At 40.0% G+C, this 17,675-nt stretch overlaps 1 protein-coding gene across 19 annotated transcripts in view; it reads left to right on the top strand.

Moving 5' to 3' along the window:
* CD34 (CD34 molecule) overlaps positions 1–17,675 on the top strand; it is a 103,345-nt gene that overhangs the window by 72,650 nt on the left and 13,020 nt on the right. For 18 of the 19 annotated variants that reach the window (XM_039536751.1, XM_039536752.1, XM_039536757.1 and 15 more), the window contains one exon: positions 16,645–16,806. In XM_039536751.1, coding sequence (XP_039392685.1) covers positions 16,645–16,806 — 162 coding nt within the window. Of the gene's footprint in view, positions 1–3,198; positions 3,471–16,644; positions 16,807–17,675 lie in introns of those variants that run through there. The other variant, XM_039536759.1, reaches the window with a different exon arrangement.

The raw sequence follows: 17,675 nt of genomic DNA, 5'->3' as shown, positions 1-17,675 counted from the left end.
CAGAAGGTTGATTTTCTTTTTTGGTGGTTAGGGTTCTGTAATTTTTCCATTAGAGTGTTGCTCTTTTAAGACTTCTGAAAACATACTCCACGCCTCATCCCTCTCAGATTTTGGAAGGCACTTCAGATTCCTTAATCTTGGGTCAAGTGCTGTATCTATCTTTAGAAATTTCACACTGGTATCTTCTTTGCATTTTGTCAAATTTGCAGTGAAAGTGTTCTTAAAACAAACAACATGTGCTGGGTCATCATCTGAGACTGCTATAACATGAAATATATGGCAGAATGACGGTAAAGCAGAGCAGGAGACATGCAATTCTCCCCCAAGGAGTTAAGTCACAAATTCAATTAACACATTATTTTTTATCGAGCGTCATCAGCATGGACACATGTCCTCTGGAACCATAGCCAAAGCATGAAGAGGCATATGAATTTTTAGCACATCTGGCACGTAAATATCTTGCGACACCAGCTACAACAGCGTCATGCAAACTCCTGCTCTCACTTTCAGGTGACATTGTAAATAAGAAGCGGGCAGCATTACCTTCCATAAATGTAAACAAACTTGTTTCTCTTAGTGATAGGCTGAAGTAGGACTGAGTAGACTTGTAGGCTCTAAAGTTTTACATTGTTTTGTTTTTGAGTGCAGTTATGTAACAAAAAAATCTACATTTGTAAGTTGCACTTTCATGATAAAGAGATTGCAGGACATACTTGGATGAGGAGAATTGAAAAACACTTTCTTTTATCATTTTTACAGTGCAAATATTTGTAATAAAAATAATATAAAGTGAGCACGGTATACTTTGTATTCTGTGATGTAACTGAAATCGATATACTGTATTTGAAAATGTAGAAAAACATCCAAAAATATTTAATACATTTCAATTGGTATTCTATTGTTTAACAGTGCGATTAATTTTTTTAATCACGATTAATTTTTTTGAGTTAATTGCATGAGTTAACTGTGATTAATTAACAGCCCTAATTAAATCACAATCTACTGAGGGATTTCATTTCACATGATAGTTCCATAACAGATATATTTTCTTAATGCTTATAACAGTCTGCAACGCTACTATGTTTTCATTTGGGGTGGGGTGGGGGAGTCCCACATATGGCAGTAAGGTGTCTGGGGCAAAACAGGAATGAAAGGCACCCACATAGAAAATATTAGATTGGGGAGGGTGCCTTTATTACTCTCTCTCTCTCTCTGTGCCCTCTTTATTCTGCTGTACAACCTGTTAGGTAGGCATCTTGCTAAGACTGACTTCTTAGGTAAAAGAAATGTGTTCTTTTTATAGCATCAAAAGCAAAAATTAAGATCAATTCAGTGTTTACTTTTTCAGCAGTTTGTCACACTGAACAGAACAAATATTTCTTAATCTTCCATACTGTTAATTCGGGGGGGTTAAATAGATTTTTTGAGAAGTGAAGTTTTTATAGCAAAGCCAGACAACAGTAGGTTTTTTTTTCTTATATTAAAATTTATCATACACCTCTACCCCAATACAACGCTGTCCTCGGGAGCCAAAAAATCTTACTGCGTTATAGGTGAAACCGCATTATATCAAACTTGCTTTGATCCGCTGGAGTGTGCAGCCCGCCCCCCCGGAGCGCTGCATTACTGCGTTATATGCGAATTCATGTTATATTGGGCCGCGTTATATCGGGGTAGAGGTGTATTAAAGGAACAATTTGTACCTTTGACAAATCTCCAAATTGCATTCTAGGGTCTAGTGCCTCAGCCTGCTCCACTGAGTCTGATGGATTTACTTTTGAGTCTCACCAATGTGACGTCAGAACAATATATAGCACTTACAGAGTGTCTTTTTACCTGAGGATCTCAAAGTTCCTTACAAACGGAGCAAATGGTTATTGTCAGTTTATGGGTGAGGAAACTGAGTCAGGGTTTAAGTGACTTAGTGAAGACCACAATGTTAGTGACATAGCCACGACCAGAACTCAGGTTTATGGCTTCAGTCGAGTTCTCCATCCACAGGATGACTATGAGAGCAGCCTGCCAAGTTTATGGATTGTATATTCTTGGAACAAAGTTCCCAAACTTGTCTGGTGTGTGTTTGTTGTTGATCCACTGAGAGTTTGTTGGTCAAAAGGTGCTGACTCTCATCTTTCCACCTACTAAAATTCATCAAGGCTGCTAAAATTACAGTAAATACTTTCCTAATGCTAAATTTCTACCTAAGTAGAACTAGTTACCACAAACAGGTGGGGAAGTGGTGCTGTGGGGGTTGCAGCACAATCGTGACTGAGAAGGAAGGTGTCTGTGAGAGTCTCTGTTAAGATGTAACCCTTATTTAGAAAAATGGGAAGTCTCCTGTTCTAAGGTTATTTTTTGCTGTGAAGGAAAGGAAAAGGAAACAAACTAAATAGAGAAGAACAGGAAACAGAGAAAATGGGCAGGAAAAAGCAACTTGCCCTCCATCTGAATTGAAAGGAATAAGGAGGGGATTTACTTGACTGATGTAGGACATCCTTTCCCCTAAGTGTGTTAAATAATTCTTGCTAGAAATGACTTGTCCCTGAGTCTCATCAGGGTACCAGCAAAAACCAAATATTTGGCCTTTAGAATTCACCAATTTGCACCCTTAGCTGCATTTGTTATCAACAGAAGTAAGCTGCAGGAGGTTGCTTCTAGGCCTCCCTCCAAGGCTTTAGAACTTGTTTTTATCTATAAGTTACTCAATCCCAGTACTGGCCATAAGTTTCAAAGCCCTTTCATCTGTGAACCATGTTCACTGCTGGCCTAAGTGAATTCAGTATTGAAATAAACAACATTGTTCCTATTTCAGTCAGTGATGGGTTTGGCACCAGGTTCATTCTTAATTTAATTACTCAAAAAATCCCAGATTCTAAAAGCCTTCAAGGTTCCTGCAATATTACCATACAGGGATGGGTGTGGGTGGATATGTAATTTCATATTTTTATACTGCTTTTAAGTTATACTAATTCAGGGTAAAAGGGGAATTTTACTTTTAATTACACAAACCATATTATGCTCACTTTCAGTGTAATGCAAATTGTACATCTCTCTTCATTTTTTAAGTGAAAGGAATCAGCTTCCATGAAAGAGTTAAGTGTGTGTCATGTTTAAAAAAAAAAAAGGATATAGGGGAGGGGAAAAAGTTAACAATGTGATAGTGAGATTGCTATGAACTATTTAAAGCTAGATCATGCTTTGGACAAACTCCACCTCATAATTTGGAACCACAAGCATAACCCGTGCAAGGGAATTCCACCCCACATGTTACTGGCCTCAAAGATTTGAACTAAAGGGGAGCTGCACACGGTCTCAACAGAGCTGCAGCAGAACTTAAAAACCCAAGAGTACTAAAGTAATATCCAGTTTTGCTTGTAAGTAATCAGCAGGGATGTTGTTACTGGGGAGTTTAAAAGCAATGAAGAGGAAGCAGCTTTTCTGGACAATGTTCTATATTCTGAGCTTGATGGGTGAGTATTAAACATTAAAAGGCTACATTTATGGCTACTAAATGCGTTAAGCACAAAACAGAGTAGCAGGGGTTGGGGTGGGGTGGAGGCGAAATAATGCATAGGGAAATACCCCTCTGTACTACTGCTCCTTGGATAGCAAGGTAGGGAAAAAAGTGAGTGTACTATAAGTGTGATATAATGTATGTTCAATAAAATTGGAGCAGACTTATGTGGAGAGCATTATATTGAGGACATTATATGTAGAGAAAGTACACTTCCCGAGTCCGTCTTCCCCAAAACAGCCAAAAATTAGTGTTCTGAACAGGAATTATTACAGCTTTAAGCAGAGTTGGGAACCAAGATATGAAAGCATCCCATTAGAAACCATGTTATAAGGAAGACGTAAATGTACAGAGTACCTCTAATGAATGTGTGTCATTTGTTGCTCTGCATTAGCCTAAAAGGACAGAGGTTTCTAATTTGTGATGATTATTTTATAGGAATTACACTTGTTTTTTAAATAAGTGTTTAACTACAACACCCGGTATTATAAAAAAATCTGCCCACTTCCAAAAAAACCTTTGCTTCCTCAGATGAACTCCCTGTGACTATGGGGAATCCTCCACCCTTCTTAATTCCACAAGTAACACTCAGCACCAGGGGAAAAAAAGAGAGAGAGAGAGGATTTTTGGTGTGTAAGTTTTTATTTTGTTTAGGGTGTTTTGTTTGTTGGGTTTTAGGTTTTTTTTAAGCAATATTTAACTTTTTGATAGATTTTCATGTATTTAATCTAAAACCAAAAATCTTCATTAGTATTAAGATTGGTGTAATAAATTATAAGAGAACATTTTTGTCTGACTATTCTATATGCTGTATTAGAATAACATCCAAGATCCTGTAGGTATCCAACCTACTTTATATTCCCCTTTATCAATGAAATGTAAGATAGCAGATCCTCTTAAATAATCAGTTACATTGTGCTCTTCTGTCTGTTTCATTGCTAATATTTCAAAAAGGTTCAGGTTCACTCCTCTATCAAGCTGGCATGACATATTGCTTGTTTGAGCCATTTCATCTCACCCTTTAGTATGCACTTACAGAAAGTGCAGTATGAAGAAACCTTTAAAGTGTGTTTTAGCATTGTATGACTGTCTGAGGTGTGTGGTAAGCAAGGCTTTTGTGCAACAGCATACGTCTGGAATTAGAAATCTGAGTCACTTGTGAGTTGAAAAAAGGTAAAGGCAAAATTATCAAGTGATAGGATTTGGGAGTGGGGGGGGTGAGTGGGTTGGTGGGTCATTTTTTAATTTTGTACCTGTAATGGACTTTGAGAGAAAATGCACATACTGTAAAATATGATACCTTTTATTAGCCAAGCCAATACTCTGCACTTGTACAGGATATTGCAGTGCTTTGCAAATAGTTAATTAGTTTCCCACATGTCTGGCTGGTTGGTCTTGCCCACATACTGATGGTCACATTTAGGGTCAAGAAGGAATTCCCCAAATCAGATTGACAGAGACCCTGGGAGTGGTTTGCCTTTCTCTGTAACATGGGCCATGGGTCACTTGCTGATTCAAACTAGAGTAAATGGTGGATTCTCTGTAATTTGAAGTCTTTAAATCAAGATTTGAGGACTGCAGTGACTCAGCCAATGACTGTGGGCCCACTACTACAAAAATAGGGGTGTGAGGTTCTATGACCTGGAATGTGCCAGAGATCAGACTACATAATTATAATGGTGCCTTCTGGCCTTCAATTCTGTAAGTTTCTGAACACCCCAGTGAGATAGAAAAGTATTATTTCCATTCTATATAAGAGTAAAATAAAGCACAGAGAGATTAAGGGCATGATTTTCAGAGATTCTGAACACCTGCGTTTCTCGTTGACTTCCGTTGGAGCTGAGAGTGCCTAGCACCTGTGAAATAAGTCCCTAGGTGACATGTCTCAAGGTTCCACAGTGAATCAGTTATACAGGTGAAAACAGAACCCAGGAGCTCTATATCCTAGTTACTTACCTTAGTCCATAGACAATGCTGCCTTTTTGGTGGCTTCTAGTACATGAGCTTTTTCAGGTGTCCACAAACTAGAAGAATATATAAACTCAGTGGCATGAGTTTATAAACCAGTTACTGCAAAGGAAGTGGTTCTGGCCATCAATTTTCAAGCACCTAAGCACCGGCTCTATTGCACATCTCTTAATTCTACAAGTTGTTTTCCCTTCCTCAGCCTTTCTAGTCACTTGTTACCACAATAAGCTTCTCCTAAGGCCTTATTTTCATTCAGGAAGACTTATAGCAGGTGCTGTGCAAAATTTGGTAATTTGCAGGGATTCATACAAACAAACCTTTTTGGTCAGGAGGAGATAAAGGTCTGGGAACCTGTGACAGGTTGTTACCCCCAGGATGCAGTCTGGGAGCCATTGGAGCCGCTGTGCCCTCTAACAATTAGTGGGGCTGGTCTCTGTCTCACACTGCTCTGCTGGTGATTCAGCCAGCCTCTCCAGGCCCTGTTATCACCCAACACGACAGCAGGTGGCACCACACACCCAACTGAGGGAGTGCCTTACTTAAGCTTCTCATGGATTCATAATGGAGCACAACAATTTCCCAGCTCCCTAGGCTTGCACCCCTGCTGGAGTATAAACCCAGAATGAGCTTGCATTGCACAGGGATCTTTACCAAAGAGAGAGAATTGAGATTTGGTACAATAATATCTATGAAAACATCAATTGAGAGTGAAACAATTCACATATTCTTTAGAATAAGAAAACAGTAACGTCAATTGTGCATTTACAACTCAGCATGTTCTTGCACCTATGTGCACATAATGCAGAACTCATGTTGTTCCAATGGGCCAGATAAGTACCTAGGTTGATTAATGGGAGAGAGAAAGACACACCTTCTGCGGTAGGTGCTGTAGTGATGTAAAGGCGCTTATTCCACTAGAAGATGTTCCATCACCTTGCTTCCTAGTCTGTGATGGTGCTGGAATAGGACTGTCCCCAGCTTGTTTAAAATCATGTTCATCAAGGAAGGAACAATTTGTCTGTCACGTCATAGTTAAGTGTAGGTCCCTGCATAATTCTGAAGACCTGCAACTTGTTACTGACCTCTGAGCTGTAGGTGTTCAGAACCTCTTGGGGTCACGAGCCAGCTCAGATGCACAACTTTAACAAAGCAAACATCTCCTAATCAATTTCCTTGCTGATCTCCCCCTTGGTTTTAATCTTGTTTCCCAGCAACATTTCTCCACTTCCGTGCTAGACAATAGAAGGATGCCTTTCAAGAGCTATGTACAAATTGACGTATATAGCAAGCTGAGAAGTCCCTCTTTCCCATTGACATATAGTAAATGAAAACAAAGCAGCTCAATGCTGTTCCAAAGGAAAATTTGTTGACATATCTTTTCAGATTCTGAAGTAAGATAGAATAGGTTCAGGGTAAAAGCAAATCCAGAATGATGAAACACATTACTTGAAGGCTAATAAGGAGTGATTCAGTACTTGTCTAATCTAAATGTTAAACTATAATTCAGATTTATTCCTATAACAATTTATAGTCTTTCCAAGAACTGCTTTTCATACATTTTAGATATTGTACTTAGTGTTCTATTCCTGGCTCTGACACTAACCTGTTTTGTTATCGTGAGCAAGTTATTTCACCTTGATGCTTCAAATTCCCTATTTGTAAAATGGGGATAATGATACCTTTTTGCAAAGTGTGTGATGTTTATGTATGAAAAGCACTATATAAGAGCTAAGTAACACTATTGTGAGCTGATAGTTGGCAGCTGGGCTACATTTCATAGCTAAGCTAGTTGGATGCATTCCCAGCACCATGTCAACCTATGGAGTTTTAAAACGTTTGAACCACACAGTCTGAGCACTTTTGAAAATTAATCCCAAAGTGATTCACCCACAGTCACAGAGTGGGCCCATGGCAGAGGCAGGAGTAGAACCCTTTTCTCCTGAGTCCCCTCAAAACCATCTATCCTCTCATTTGAGCATTTGCCTAAGGCTATGTCTACACTACCTCAGTAAGTCAACCTATGCTATACAGCTCCAGCTACATGAATAACGTAGCTGGAGTCAACGTACCTGAGATCAAGTTACCACAGGGTCTACACCACGGGGGGTCAATCGGAGAAATTTTCCCATCGACTTACCTTACTCTTCTCGTCGGGGGTAGAGTACAGGGGTCGACTGGAGAACTATCTGTGGTCGATTTGGCGGGTCTTCACTAGACCTGCTAAATCGATCACTGGTGGATCGATCTCAGAGCATCAGTCCTGGCTGTAGTGTAGACATAACCTTAGAATCAGAAGCCAAAATGTCCCTTACCCACAAGGGTGTACAAGGGTGCTGTGCATCCCAGGAACTGCTGCATTTCAGCCGGTGCTGTATGTAAATATAACTTGCATTATATCTTGGGATCCTTCTGAGTGAAAGCTGCTAAGTGGGAAATATTTGTCCACAATATCTACTTGGCATTTCTGGTTTATTTTTAAGTGCTAAAAACAATTGAGATACGGGGGTTTTAAAAATGATTTTGGGGGGGTGTTACTTTGGTTTGTACATTCCAGCTACACCATCAAAGGGGTAGATCAGGAGATCACAATATGGTGCTGAATCAGTAGAGATGGGCAAACCTGTTAGTTTAAAATAAAGACTTTTGCCTGGGACTTGAATCAAACCCAAACCAAACCTTTGTTAACGTTTAAGGAACGTTTCTGTATGCCAAGATTTAGCTCTACGTGATTTTTACATGGCTACAATATTAACTGCAAGAATGGTGATGTATATACGCTAGAAAGTATGCGTATATACTTTCAGTGAACAGTGCAGTGAACAGTGCAGTGAATTGTCCTATTAGTGCATGTATTAAAACTTGTAGATGCTGCACTAGTGCAAGACCCTGTACATATTTGTACCTCATGCAAACTATGTGTTTGTACCTATGAGTGTGGTGCTGCATCACTATGCTTCATATGTGAACCTGTTTCTGCATGCGATCATCCTCAAGTACATATTCTTTTACCAAGATCCTGCAAAATAAAGAAGTTTAAGTGCTGAAAATTGGTGAGGCCAAGGAGGAACGGTAATTCAGGTTCAACTTCTTCTAGAAGGCTGATTGTCGTAAGTATACAAGCCACAAGCATCATAGAAGCTGCCTGAGAAATCGGGCTCCTAAGGTCAGTGGCTTAAGAGCCAACTTAAGTCAGGCTACAAAACAAAGCAAAATCCCTCTTTACTGGCTCTGACTGAGCAGGGTCAAGTGTTGATTAGGTGACCCCGTTCACGGCTGACTGCAGTGATGTAATGGTTTGAGTTGTCAACCCTCCTCCTTCCCACATTCTCTTTGCTCTTTTCTTTGTGTCATTCGTGACTGCAGATCCACACCCATATCCTGTCTGGGGCTGTGTGTGGAAAAGGGGAAAAAAAGGGGGGCGGAATTTTATCAGATATTTCCAGAGGAAAGGGAGCTCCACCCACTTGAATTCCTGCCACATGGCTGGAGAGGAGTAATACTAGAGCTTTATGAGTAATGTAGCTCAGAGTCCCAAAAGGTGCTGCTTATTGTAGCCGTTGGCTTAATGAAAGGCAAACATTGAAACCTGGCTCACACTGTTGTAGTTCCGTTCTGCCCTCTTTCTCTACTGCTTCCCCATTCCGACCAACACACCAGGTCCTGAATCACAACCTGCTGACACCCAATGCACTTACTGTACCTGTATACTTTTACTGCAGAAGTGTAGTCTTAGAGTATGTCTACACTGCAATTAAAAGCCTGTGGCTGGGCCATGCCAGCTGACTCAGGTTCACGGGGCTCAAGCTAAGGGGCTGTTGAATTGAGGTGTAGACATACCCTTAAAGGACCAGGAACTTCTAAGTTCTGCTCTTGTGGCTTTGTCATTTAAGCTCTGCCTCGGTTTGTCTCTCTGTAAAATTGGGCTAATACCTACCCTGCAAGGTTTTTGTAAGGATTAATTAGTTGAAGTCAAAAGTATTAAAGCAGAGATGAACTTGACAAAATGATTGTCAAGTGATTTGAAGACGAGGTGTACTATATAAAGGCTAATTAGTATTGTCATCATAGAAGAGACAGCTACTTCCACAGGTTGTACATTAGTCATTGTGAAGATGCAAATGAGAGGAAGAAAACCCTGTATTTAACTGCCTTATACTACAAAATGGGATACAAACTGCTGAGACTGCCCCTTGTTGATCTGAGTCTGTTCCTTTACTGTAAATAGATGGGTGTTGGGTAGGGTTGGGTAGCACTGGTGCAGAACTCAGGTGTGGATGATGAGGATAAGTCAATTGAGTTTTGTTGTGTTTATGTTGCTGCTGGATTATTTGATTTGATCTGGAATAAATGCCAGGTCTGTTTATTAATTAGTTTTATCAGGTTGTCAAGGATGACCAAAGTACTGTATGGATACTCTTTTGTTGTAGGGTAGTAAAAAAGTGAATAAAATAAATATTTATGAAATTGTGTCCCCTACAACTAATTTGGAGGTGAATTCTCAAACAAACTAAGTTATCACTCCCTTCCCTGCTGCCCTTACTAGACTTTGATTGCTTCATACTTAAAGTTTCATTTGGCTTTAATTCTCAAGTCCTTAATAAAATTTACACAAGTTTTGCAAAACTAATAAGAATGTGCTGTGCAATAAATCCCAGTTCTCATCTGCATTGTTAGAGACTTTTTTAGTCCTACAGCTGCAAAACACTCTGATACTTCTTGTATTAAAATGGTTGCTGGAGAGGCAAGGGGAGAAAAGGAATCATTGTAATAAAACTGAGCAAATCCAAAGGCAAATTAAGGTGGAGGAAGATCCAGTCCTTGTTTTATGATACACATTGGTGCAAAGATTTTGGCCAAACAGCTCTTGTATTATAATAAACATCTGGAAAAGTTCAAAGGTGTTTGTTTGGGTGATTATGGCACTTTGGGAAGTCAAGTAAAAGGAATTATGTCATTCTAATGAGGTAAAGTTTCCTGCTGATGTCCATGTAAACACAAAGCCGTGTGAAAAAGAGAGATTTAACATTACGTTAATTATTATTCTGGGCATGACATCATACCTCCTGGTTGTGATTTGTTATCAAGAAAACTCAGTGATTTAACTCTTTTGAATTGGGCTCCTTCCTGGAAAGAATATCTCTTTTGTTTAAAAAGAAATCTCGCCAAAACCAAAACCCTAGATCCAAACACCCCTGAACAGTGCAATTCAGTCCCATCTCTACTTTTAAGGTGTCATGGAAGTGCATTTCACGAGGGAATGGTTAGTTTAGAGGCTGGTAGTGAGATACAGAAAAATTGAATATCACTGTAGGCTTCCATGGGGCTAGACTAGTGCTCACCGCCCAGTGCACATGCAGCATGATAACCTTTCCTGGAAATCTAGCTACTTGTTCTGGTGAGTAAACAGGAGATGAGCTCTTTGGAAAATCTGGCCCTAGGCTAGTAGACAGGATAATAATAGAATGGGCCATGGAGACTGAACTTCCTTCTCACCGTTAGATGGAGTCATTCCAGAGCAAGTCTGAGGCATGTTCTTTCTTCATATACAACACTGCCAGTTTCCAGGCTGTATCCGTTCTAAAAACTTTCATCCGGGGATGACAGCTTGGCTTATTTCATTAATGCTAACATTCACAATATTATATTTTCTAATCAATACCTCTCACATTTCTTATTGTCATCTATGCTTTCTTCTTAACTGGAAGACAAGTAAGAATGCAGGATATGTTTTCTTGAGAACATAACTGGCTGGGATAAGATCTACACATAAATATCTCTTCTTCTTTATGAAAACCTTCTCCTTCCTGAGAAGATTTTTAAAATGACACAAACCTTTTCAGGTCTCATATAGACTAATATTTAAAGGTGTGATGTTAGCACATGCAAAGCACTTAAGAAAGCACCATGGAGATGCAACCAGCTGACTTGGTACAATCTGTGTGTATCAGGTGCTTTTTGCTGCTCCAGATGAATAAAGCAGGGGTCCTCTTCATTGCCAGCAAGGGGTTAAAAGAGAGCATGCAGCTGTTCTGTGGTCTACCCGTTAACACTGTGTGTACTTGCTCTCTTTTGGGGGTACAGATGATGGATAGATTTCACAGTTACCTCATTATAACCATTTCCATATACTAAGGCTGCCAACATGAAGGAAACTCTGAAATAGGCATTAGGAGGAAAAGGTACACAAAGTGTTCAGATGTTAATGCTGCCCCTATCCGTTGGAAAGACTATGAACTGTGTGTGAAATATCTGACAGGGTGTGGGGTCGCTGTGAGTTTCCTCTATGTTGTTAATGCCATGGAATGTAGCCTGCATGTTTTGTTCAATGAGGATGCAGAGTTGCAGTAAATCCATAGACACAAAGTTGCTCCAATCCTGCAACTTTATTGAATGTGGGTTCAAGGGTCTAACTGTGCAGCTCTCTTTGCTGGATGAGGACCTTGATTTTATTTTAACGCTAACAGATCAGTTTGGCTAAAAGTGTGAGGGCCAATCATACAGTCCCTATACAAATAATACTGCCTTTAATGTCAGTGTCCTTTCAGCCCATGTAGACTGCAGGACTTTCCCTGAATTGAACTTTAGTAATGAACCAAAGGTCTGTGAAGCTCAAAGTTGGGGCGGGGGGTGCACTCTGAAGCTACTCTCATAGAATTGATTGTTGGTGTTTAATGCCGAACACTACCATGTGTATTGCATAACTAGCTATATTTTAGGGGTTTATCCCTTCCTCTGAACCATCAAGCCTTGACTGGAGACAGAATAGCAGACTAGATGGACCCTTTATCCATCCTGGCATGGCAGTTGAGTGGGGTTTTTTTATGTTTAGGATACACCAACTGATTATTAAAATGGAATATTTGATTTCTCCCTGAAATGTGCTGTTGGGTGAATTCTGTCGTATTTTATATAGCTAATCAGCTGCACATGAACTCTGTGTGACACTGTGGCCAAGAGAGCTAATGCAATCCTGGGATGCATAAACAGGGGAATCTCTACTAGCTGTAGAAAGGTTATTTTACCTCTATATTTGACACTGATGTGACCACTGCTGGAATGCTGTGTCCATTTCTGGTACCCTCAATACAAGAAGGATGTTGCTAAATTGGAGAAGATTCAGAGAAGAGCCACAAGAATGATTAAAGGATTAGAAAACCTGCCTTATAGCGAGAAATTCAAAGAGCTCAATCTATTTAGTTTAACAAAGAGAAGGTTAAGGGGTGACTTGATTCCAGTCGATGAGTACCTACATGGGGAACAAATATATAATAATGGGGTCTTCTGTCTAGCAGAGGAAGGTATAACACAATCCAATGGCTGGAAGTTGAAGCTAGACAAACTGAGAATAAATTGTAAAGTGTAAATTTTTAACAGTGAGAGTAGTTAACCATTGGAACAATTTACCAAGGGTTGTGGTGGATTTTCCATCACTGACCATTTTTTAATTGTCATGATTGGATGTTTATTCTAAAAGCTCTGCTCTAGGAATTATTTTGGGGAAGTTCTCTGGCCTTTGTTATACAGGAGGTCAGATTAGATGATCAGAGTGGTTCCTTCTGGCCTTAGAATCTATGAATGTATGTAGTAAGCCTAATCTCAGGAGTCTGTAGTAAGACCCTCCTATACTATCTCCCATTATGCAGAATTCTCTCTGGGTTTCCATGGAAAGTTTTACAATGGCCTCAAAATTCTTCTCTGCCTTTTACCTATGACTGAGAGTAGTGTCAGTTCACCATCAGATACGCTCTCAAGGTGGAAACTGAATCCCAGTTCATCCACTCTTATGTTCTAACCAGTCAATCCTACTCCATCCTATAATGAAAGGCATCACATACATCAATCTTTTCATTATTTTATTTATTATTTTAGCAAAACCTACTTGAAATACGGTTCCTGTCCCTCAATAGGACAGGAGTCCTATTCCAGAGTGAGTCCTTTACTTACACTATAAGGTCTTTGGGTCAGTGACTGTCATTTTACTATTTGTGTACAGTGCCTACGATCATGGGGCCCTGATTCCTGACTGGGGCCCCTGAGCGCTACTATCCGCTGGGATTTTTTCCTTGTCTGGTAGATAGGTTTCTCATGTTGCTATTTTAAATCTAAGCCCAAATATAGTACTGAGGGTGCAACTCAGTCTGAGCTGTAGCAGCTTGGCACACCCTCCCTCTTGGGAATACTGTGAAAAATGATGCCATGAGGTCAACTGCCCTCATTTCCTGTGGCAGGGCCAAGAAGTAGATGGACTCTCAGAGACACGAGCCAGGCACTAGTGCCCATGAAGATCTGAGATTCCCTCTCTCCTCACCCAGATTTTTGGCTCATTTTCTGTTTGGCTAAATAGCTGTAGGCTCTGTGAAACTATCCCTGGCTGGAGCGACCTGCCCCTGAAGCCTATCTTGTAGTGGGTTCCTTGTAACATTTGTGTCATTCTTATTTGCAATGAATTTCTCTCCCTTCTTTATATGCTTTTCCAATCAGTTTTGGAAAATTTGGAAAATTTTGTCTCATGACAAAATCCTTCCAGTTTTTCTCAATACTGACAGTATGTTGTGCAAGATTATGAAGGATTTACATGAGGCATGAATCATGGAGGACTGAAATGCTCCCAAACATTTGCCAGAGACATCTCAACACAGTCTTTTGAATCTACCTCCTCGTGTGTTTTGCTTGTGTAGCTGGCAACTCCTCGGCATTCCAATATTTCTCCCATGTGCGCGCACACAAACAAAATTATATTTCTTAACATAACCCTATATTCAGACTTTAGAATTTCCAGTATCAAAAGTTGGCAATTTTCATCCAATGAAGTTACAAGACAAGGGTCAGTTTTCTTTCTTAAAGGGTCTATCACCTAATCTGGATTGTAAAATATTTCCTTTATATTTAGCTTGACAACAGCATGGATTAAGCCCATTTCTGTAATCAATCCCATAAAGTGATTTAGGGCTCAATCCTCCCAGGGACTGAGTATTATGGGCCCACTGCAGCAAAGCACTAAGGCTCCAGTTCAGGAAAATATTCCCATTTAAAACAACTTTAAGCATGTACATAAGCATGACTTCAATGGGACTTACATACATGCTTAAAGTTAAACACAAGTTTAAGTGTTTTGCTGGATCAGGGCTAGAATGCTCAGCAGCTGATAAAGAACTTAATATCTCTGTTAGGTTCTGAAAAAATGAATAATGGTGAAATAATGTATCTTGCAAGTTTTAGAGTTCAGTCACTACTGGATAGAAACTAATGTGACAATCAATGTATTTTTTACAAGGATCTAAAAACACATAGAATGTGAAGTAGGTATTGAACCAGTTTGTGGAAAACAGAGGTTTCCAGAGAGGAATAAAAAAGCATGAAAAACAGGAGGAAAAAAAGTCTTCAATGATGTTTAAGGCTTGCTTCAGATATCACATAAGCAAAGTCAAAGGTGGCATATTTATCTCACATCATCTGATTACTAGGAAATATACAAACTTTTAAATTAGAATATTTGATGATTCTCTAAATGTTCCATTTTACCTGAAAGAGATGCAACATCATTAGTCAACAAGGACTTGATACAAAGCCTATGGGAATGTTTCTGTTGACTTCACTGGGCTTTGGATCAAGCCCTGAAGGAGGTTGTGCATGCAATAATGTGAATATATTTGAAATTTCCATTTCTTTTTCCTATAGCACACACATGGTCTTTTTCAAATGCTGAATCTTTCCTCCCAAACCTATTAATTTAGGCCAGTGTACAATCCAATCCTGCACTGAGATCTGCACAGCTGGACTCCTGTATTCCCATGGGCTTAATGTAGGACCAGGACCATCATGTCCAGTTGCTGCTCCATTCTTGTTTAAAGTTGCAAACAGAGACTAGATGAACATTTGAGACTTTGATATGCCCCAGTTCGATTGTCTGGTTTCTGAATTTTTTCCATATGAATTATAAGGCCGTTAAGCTATTTTTGGCAAGGAAAAGAACTGTCTGCTTGTGAAAAGAGCTATTAAAAATCCCTTTTCTCCCCTTTAAAGAATAAATAATAAACTTTTCCAAAGCCAAATAATTAACAGAGGATACCAGAGAGAGCTCTGCCTTTTCCTCAAGGTGGCATGGGGCTACTCAGTGGTGGTCAATCTCCAGGACAGTCCTGGTACAGTGATCCTGTTGCAGAAGGGAATGGTTTAGGGATATGAACTGGCCATCAATAAATTTAGACTTGAAATTAGACGGAGGTTTGTAACCATCAGAGGAGTGAAGTTCTGGAACAGCCTTCCAAGGGGAGAAGTGCAGCAAAAAACCTAACTGGCTTCAAGACTGATCTTGATAAATTAATGGAGAGTATGTATGGTATGATGAGACTGCCTTCAATGGCATGTAGACAATCTGCGACTGCTAGTAACAAATATCTCCAATGGGCAGTGATGGGACACTAGATTGGGAGGGCTCTGAGTTACTACAGAGAATTCTTTCTCAGGTATATCGGTCTGCTTGGTCTTGCCCACATGATCAGCGTCTAACTGATTTCCATATTTGGAGTCGGGAAGGAATTTTCCTCTGAGTCAGACTGGCAGAGACCCTTGGGGTTTTCGCCTTCCTCTGCAGCATGGGGTGTGGGTCACTTGCAGGTTTAAAATAGTGTATACAGTGGATTCTCTGTAACATGAAATCTTTAAACCATGATTTGAAGACTTCAGTAACTCAGCCAGCGGTTATAAATCTATAACAGGAGTAGGTAGGCGAGGTTCTGTGGCCTGCAATGTGCAGGCGATCAGACTGGATGATCATGTTGGTCCCTTCTGGCCTTAAAGTCTATGAGTCTGTCATCGTTTCATGAAGGCTAGGGGACTGTGTATCTGTGTGGGATGGGGGGGGCCTTAAACCTCCCTCCTCTGCTGCCCAAGATCTGAGTGTCAAAAGGACAGTCAGTGCCAAGAGGGCAGCCCAAGGATCAGAAGCCTTCAAACAGAAAAGGGGAAGAAGCAACCAAATCCAACCCCCTTGTAAAAACAAACAAACAAAAGAAACATTGCAAAAATCATACTTATTTCTTTCAGAAAGGGACTCTCATGTTGCATGTGACTGAAATATCAGAGTCCTGTCACTCTGCATCTCTTAGCACAGATGCCATATAGTGGTTTTTAGCTATAAATTAACACTCCTTTTCCCCCAGACAATAAAGTTTCTGGTGAAACGAACCACAGCTTATCAGCCACTACCTCACCTTCAGCGATGAATGCTACTATCACTAGTGTAACACCAGCAATGACAACTGTCACTCTCACAGAAACGATGGTCTCCTTGGAGCCTAAAAATATTTCACCAACACCAGAAGGTATGGGAAATTGATTTGAACTTGCTAATTATTCTCCATGCTCTCTGCAATTTCTATTTGCTGATGTGCTTTAGTGATTGAATTTACAAGATGTGAATGTGAAACTTGCTTTAAGCAAGCACCCAAAGGATGATTTAGAACCGGCTGTCTCATCGAAATGGGCTTTTAATTCATGGTTAAACCAAAATGATATTTTAGAAATGAGTCCAGTATGGAACCACAGATGTGAACCCCAACTTGTCCCCAGGCTCCTTAAATACTTCAGTATTCCAGACTCTGCTTCCAGCTCCTATCTTTATAGTGGACCCAAATCCACTCACCTCTGCTTTTTAGAGAAGTGTGGATTTAGATCCAAGACTTGCAGCTTGAACCCATCTTTGCTTTAAAGTGATTGCTTAGGAGAAACAGTCTGATCACTAGATCTGGGACTGCAGGCAGGCTAAATATAATGATCAGATGTTCATTTCTGAGTTCTGCATACAGCATCTGTAAAGGTAAGATATCTGCCTTTCTGCTATAGGCCAGGGGCTTGAGGGGATTCAAGCTGAAGGATCTTTCTTTTTTTTTTTTTTAATCAATAGATCTATTTGTTTGAGGGCTCTGAGTGCAGTTAGAAGGCAGGGGTGGCACTCGGGAGGTCAGTGTTGTTGGGTAAGCCAGGCAATAGCAGCGTTACACTGTTGTAGAATACACCCAGAATATTAGCCTACTGTAAGCAACTTATAAGTGCATGTAACAATTAGGTAACTATGAAGCAAATCTAATGTGCATGTTTCCTACAGCTGATAATACATTCTAGTACCAATGGCTATGACAAATCAATATTGCAGTTCAGTCACTACAATGACAAGCTTTGATTCGAGAGGCTA

This window comes from Mauremys reevesii, linkage group 4 (assembly GCF_016161935.1).
Source record: "Mauremys reevesii isolate NIE-2019 linkage group 4, ASM1616193v1, whole genome shotgun sequence".
Lineage (NCBI taxonomy): Eukaryota > Metazoa > Chordata > Testudines > Geoemydidae > Mauremys > Mauremys reevesii.
The sequence above is the reverse complement of the archived record's forward strand: the minus strand, read 5'-3'. Positions and strand labels throughout refer to the sequence as shown.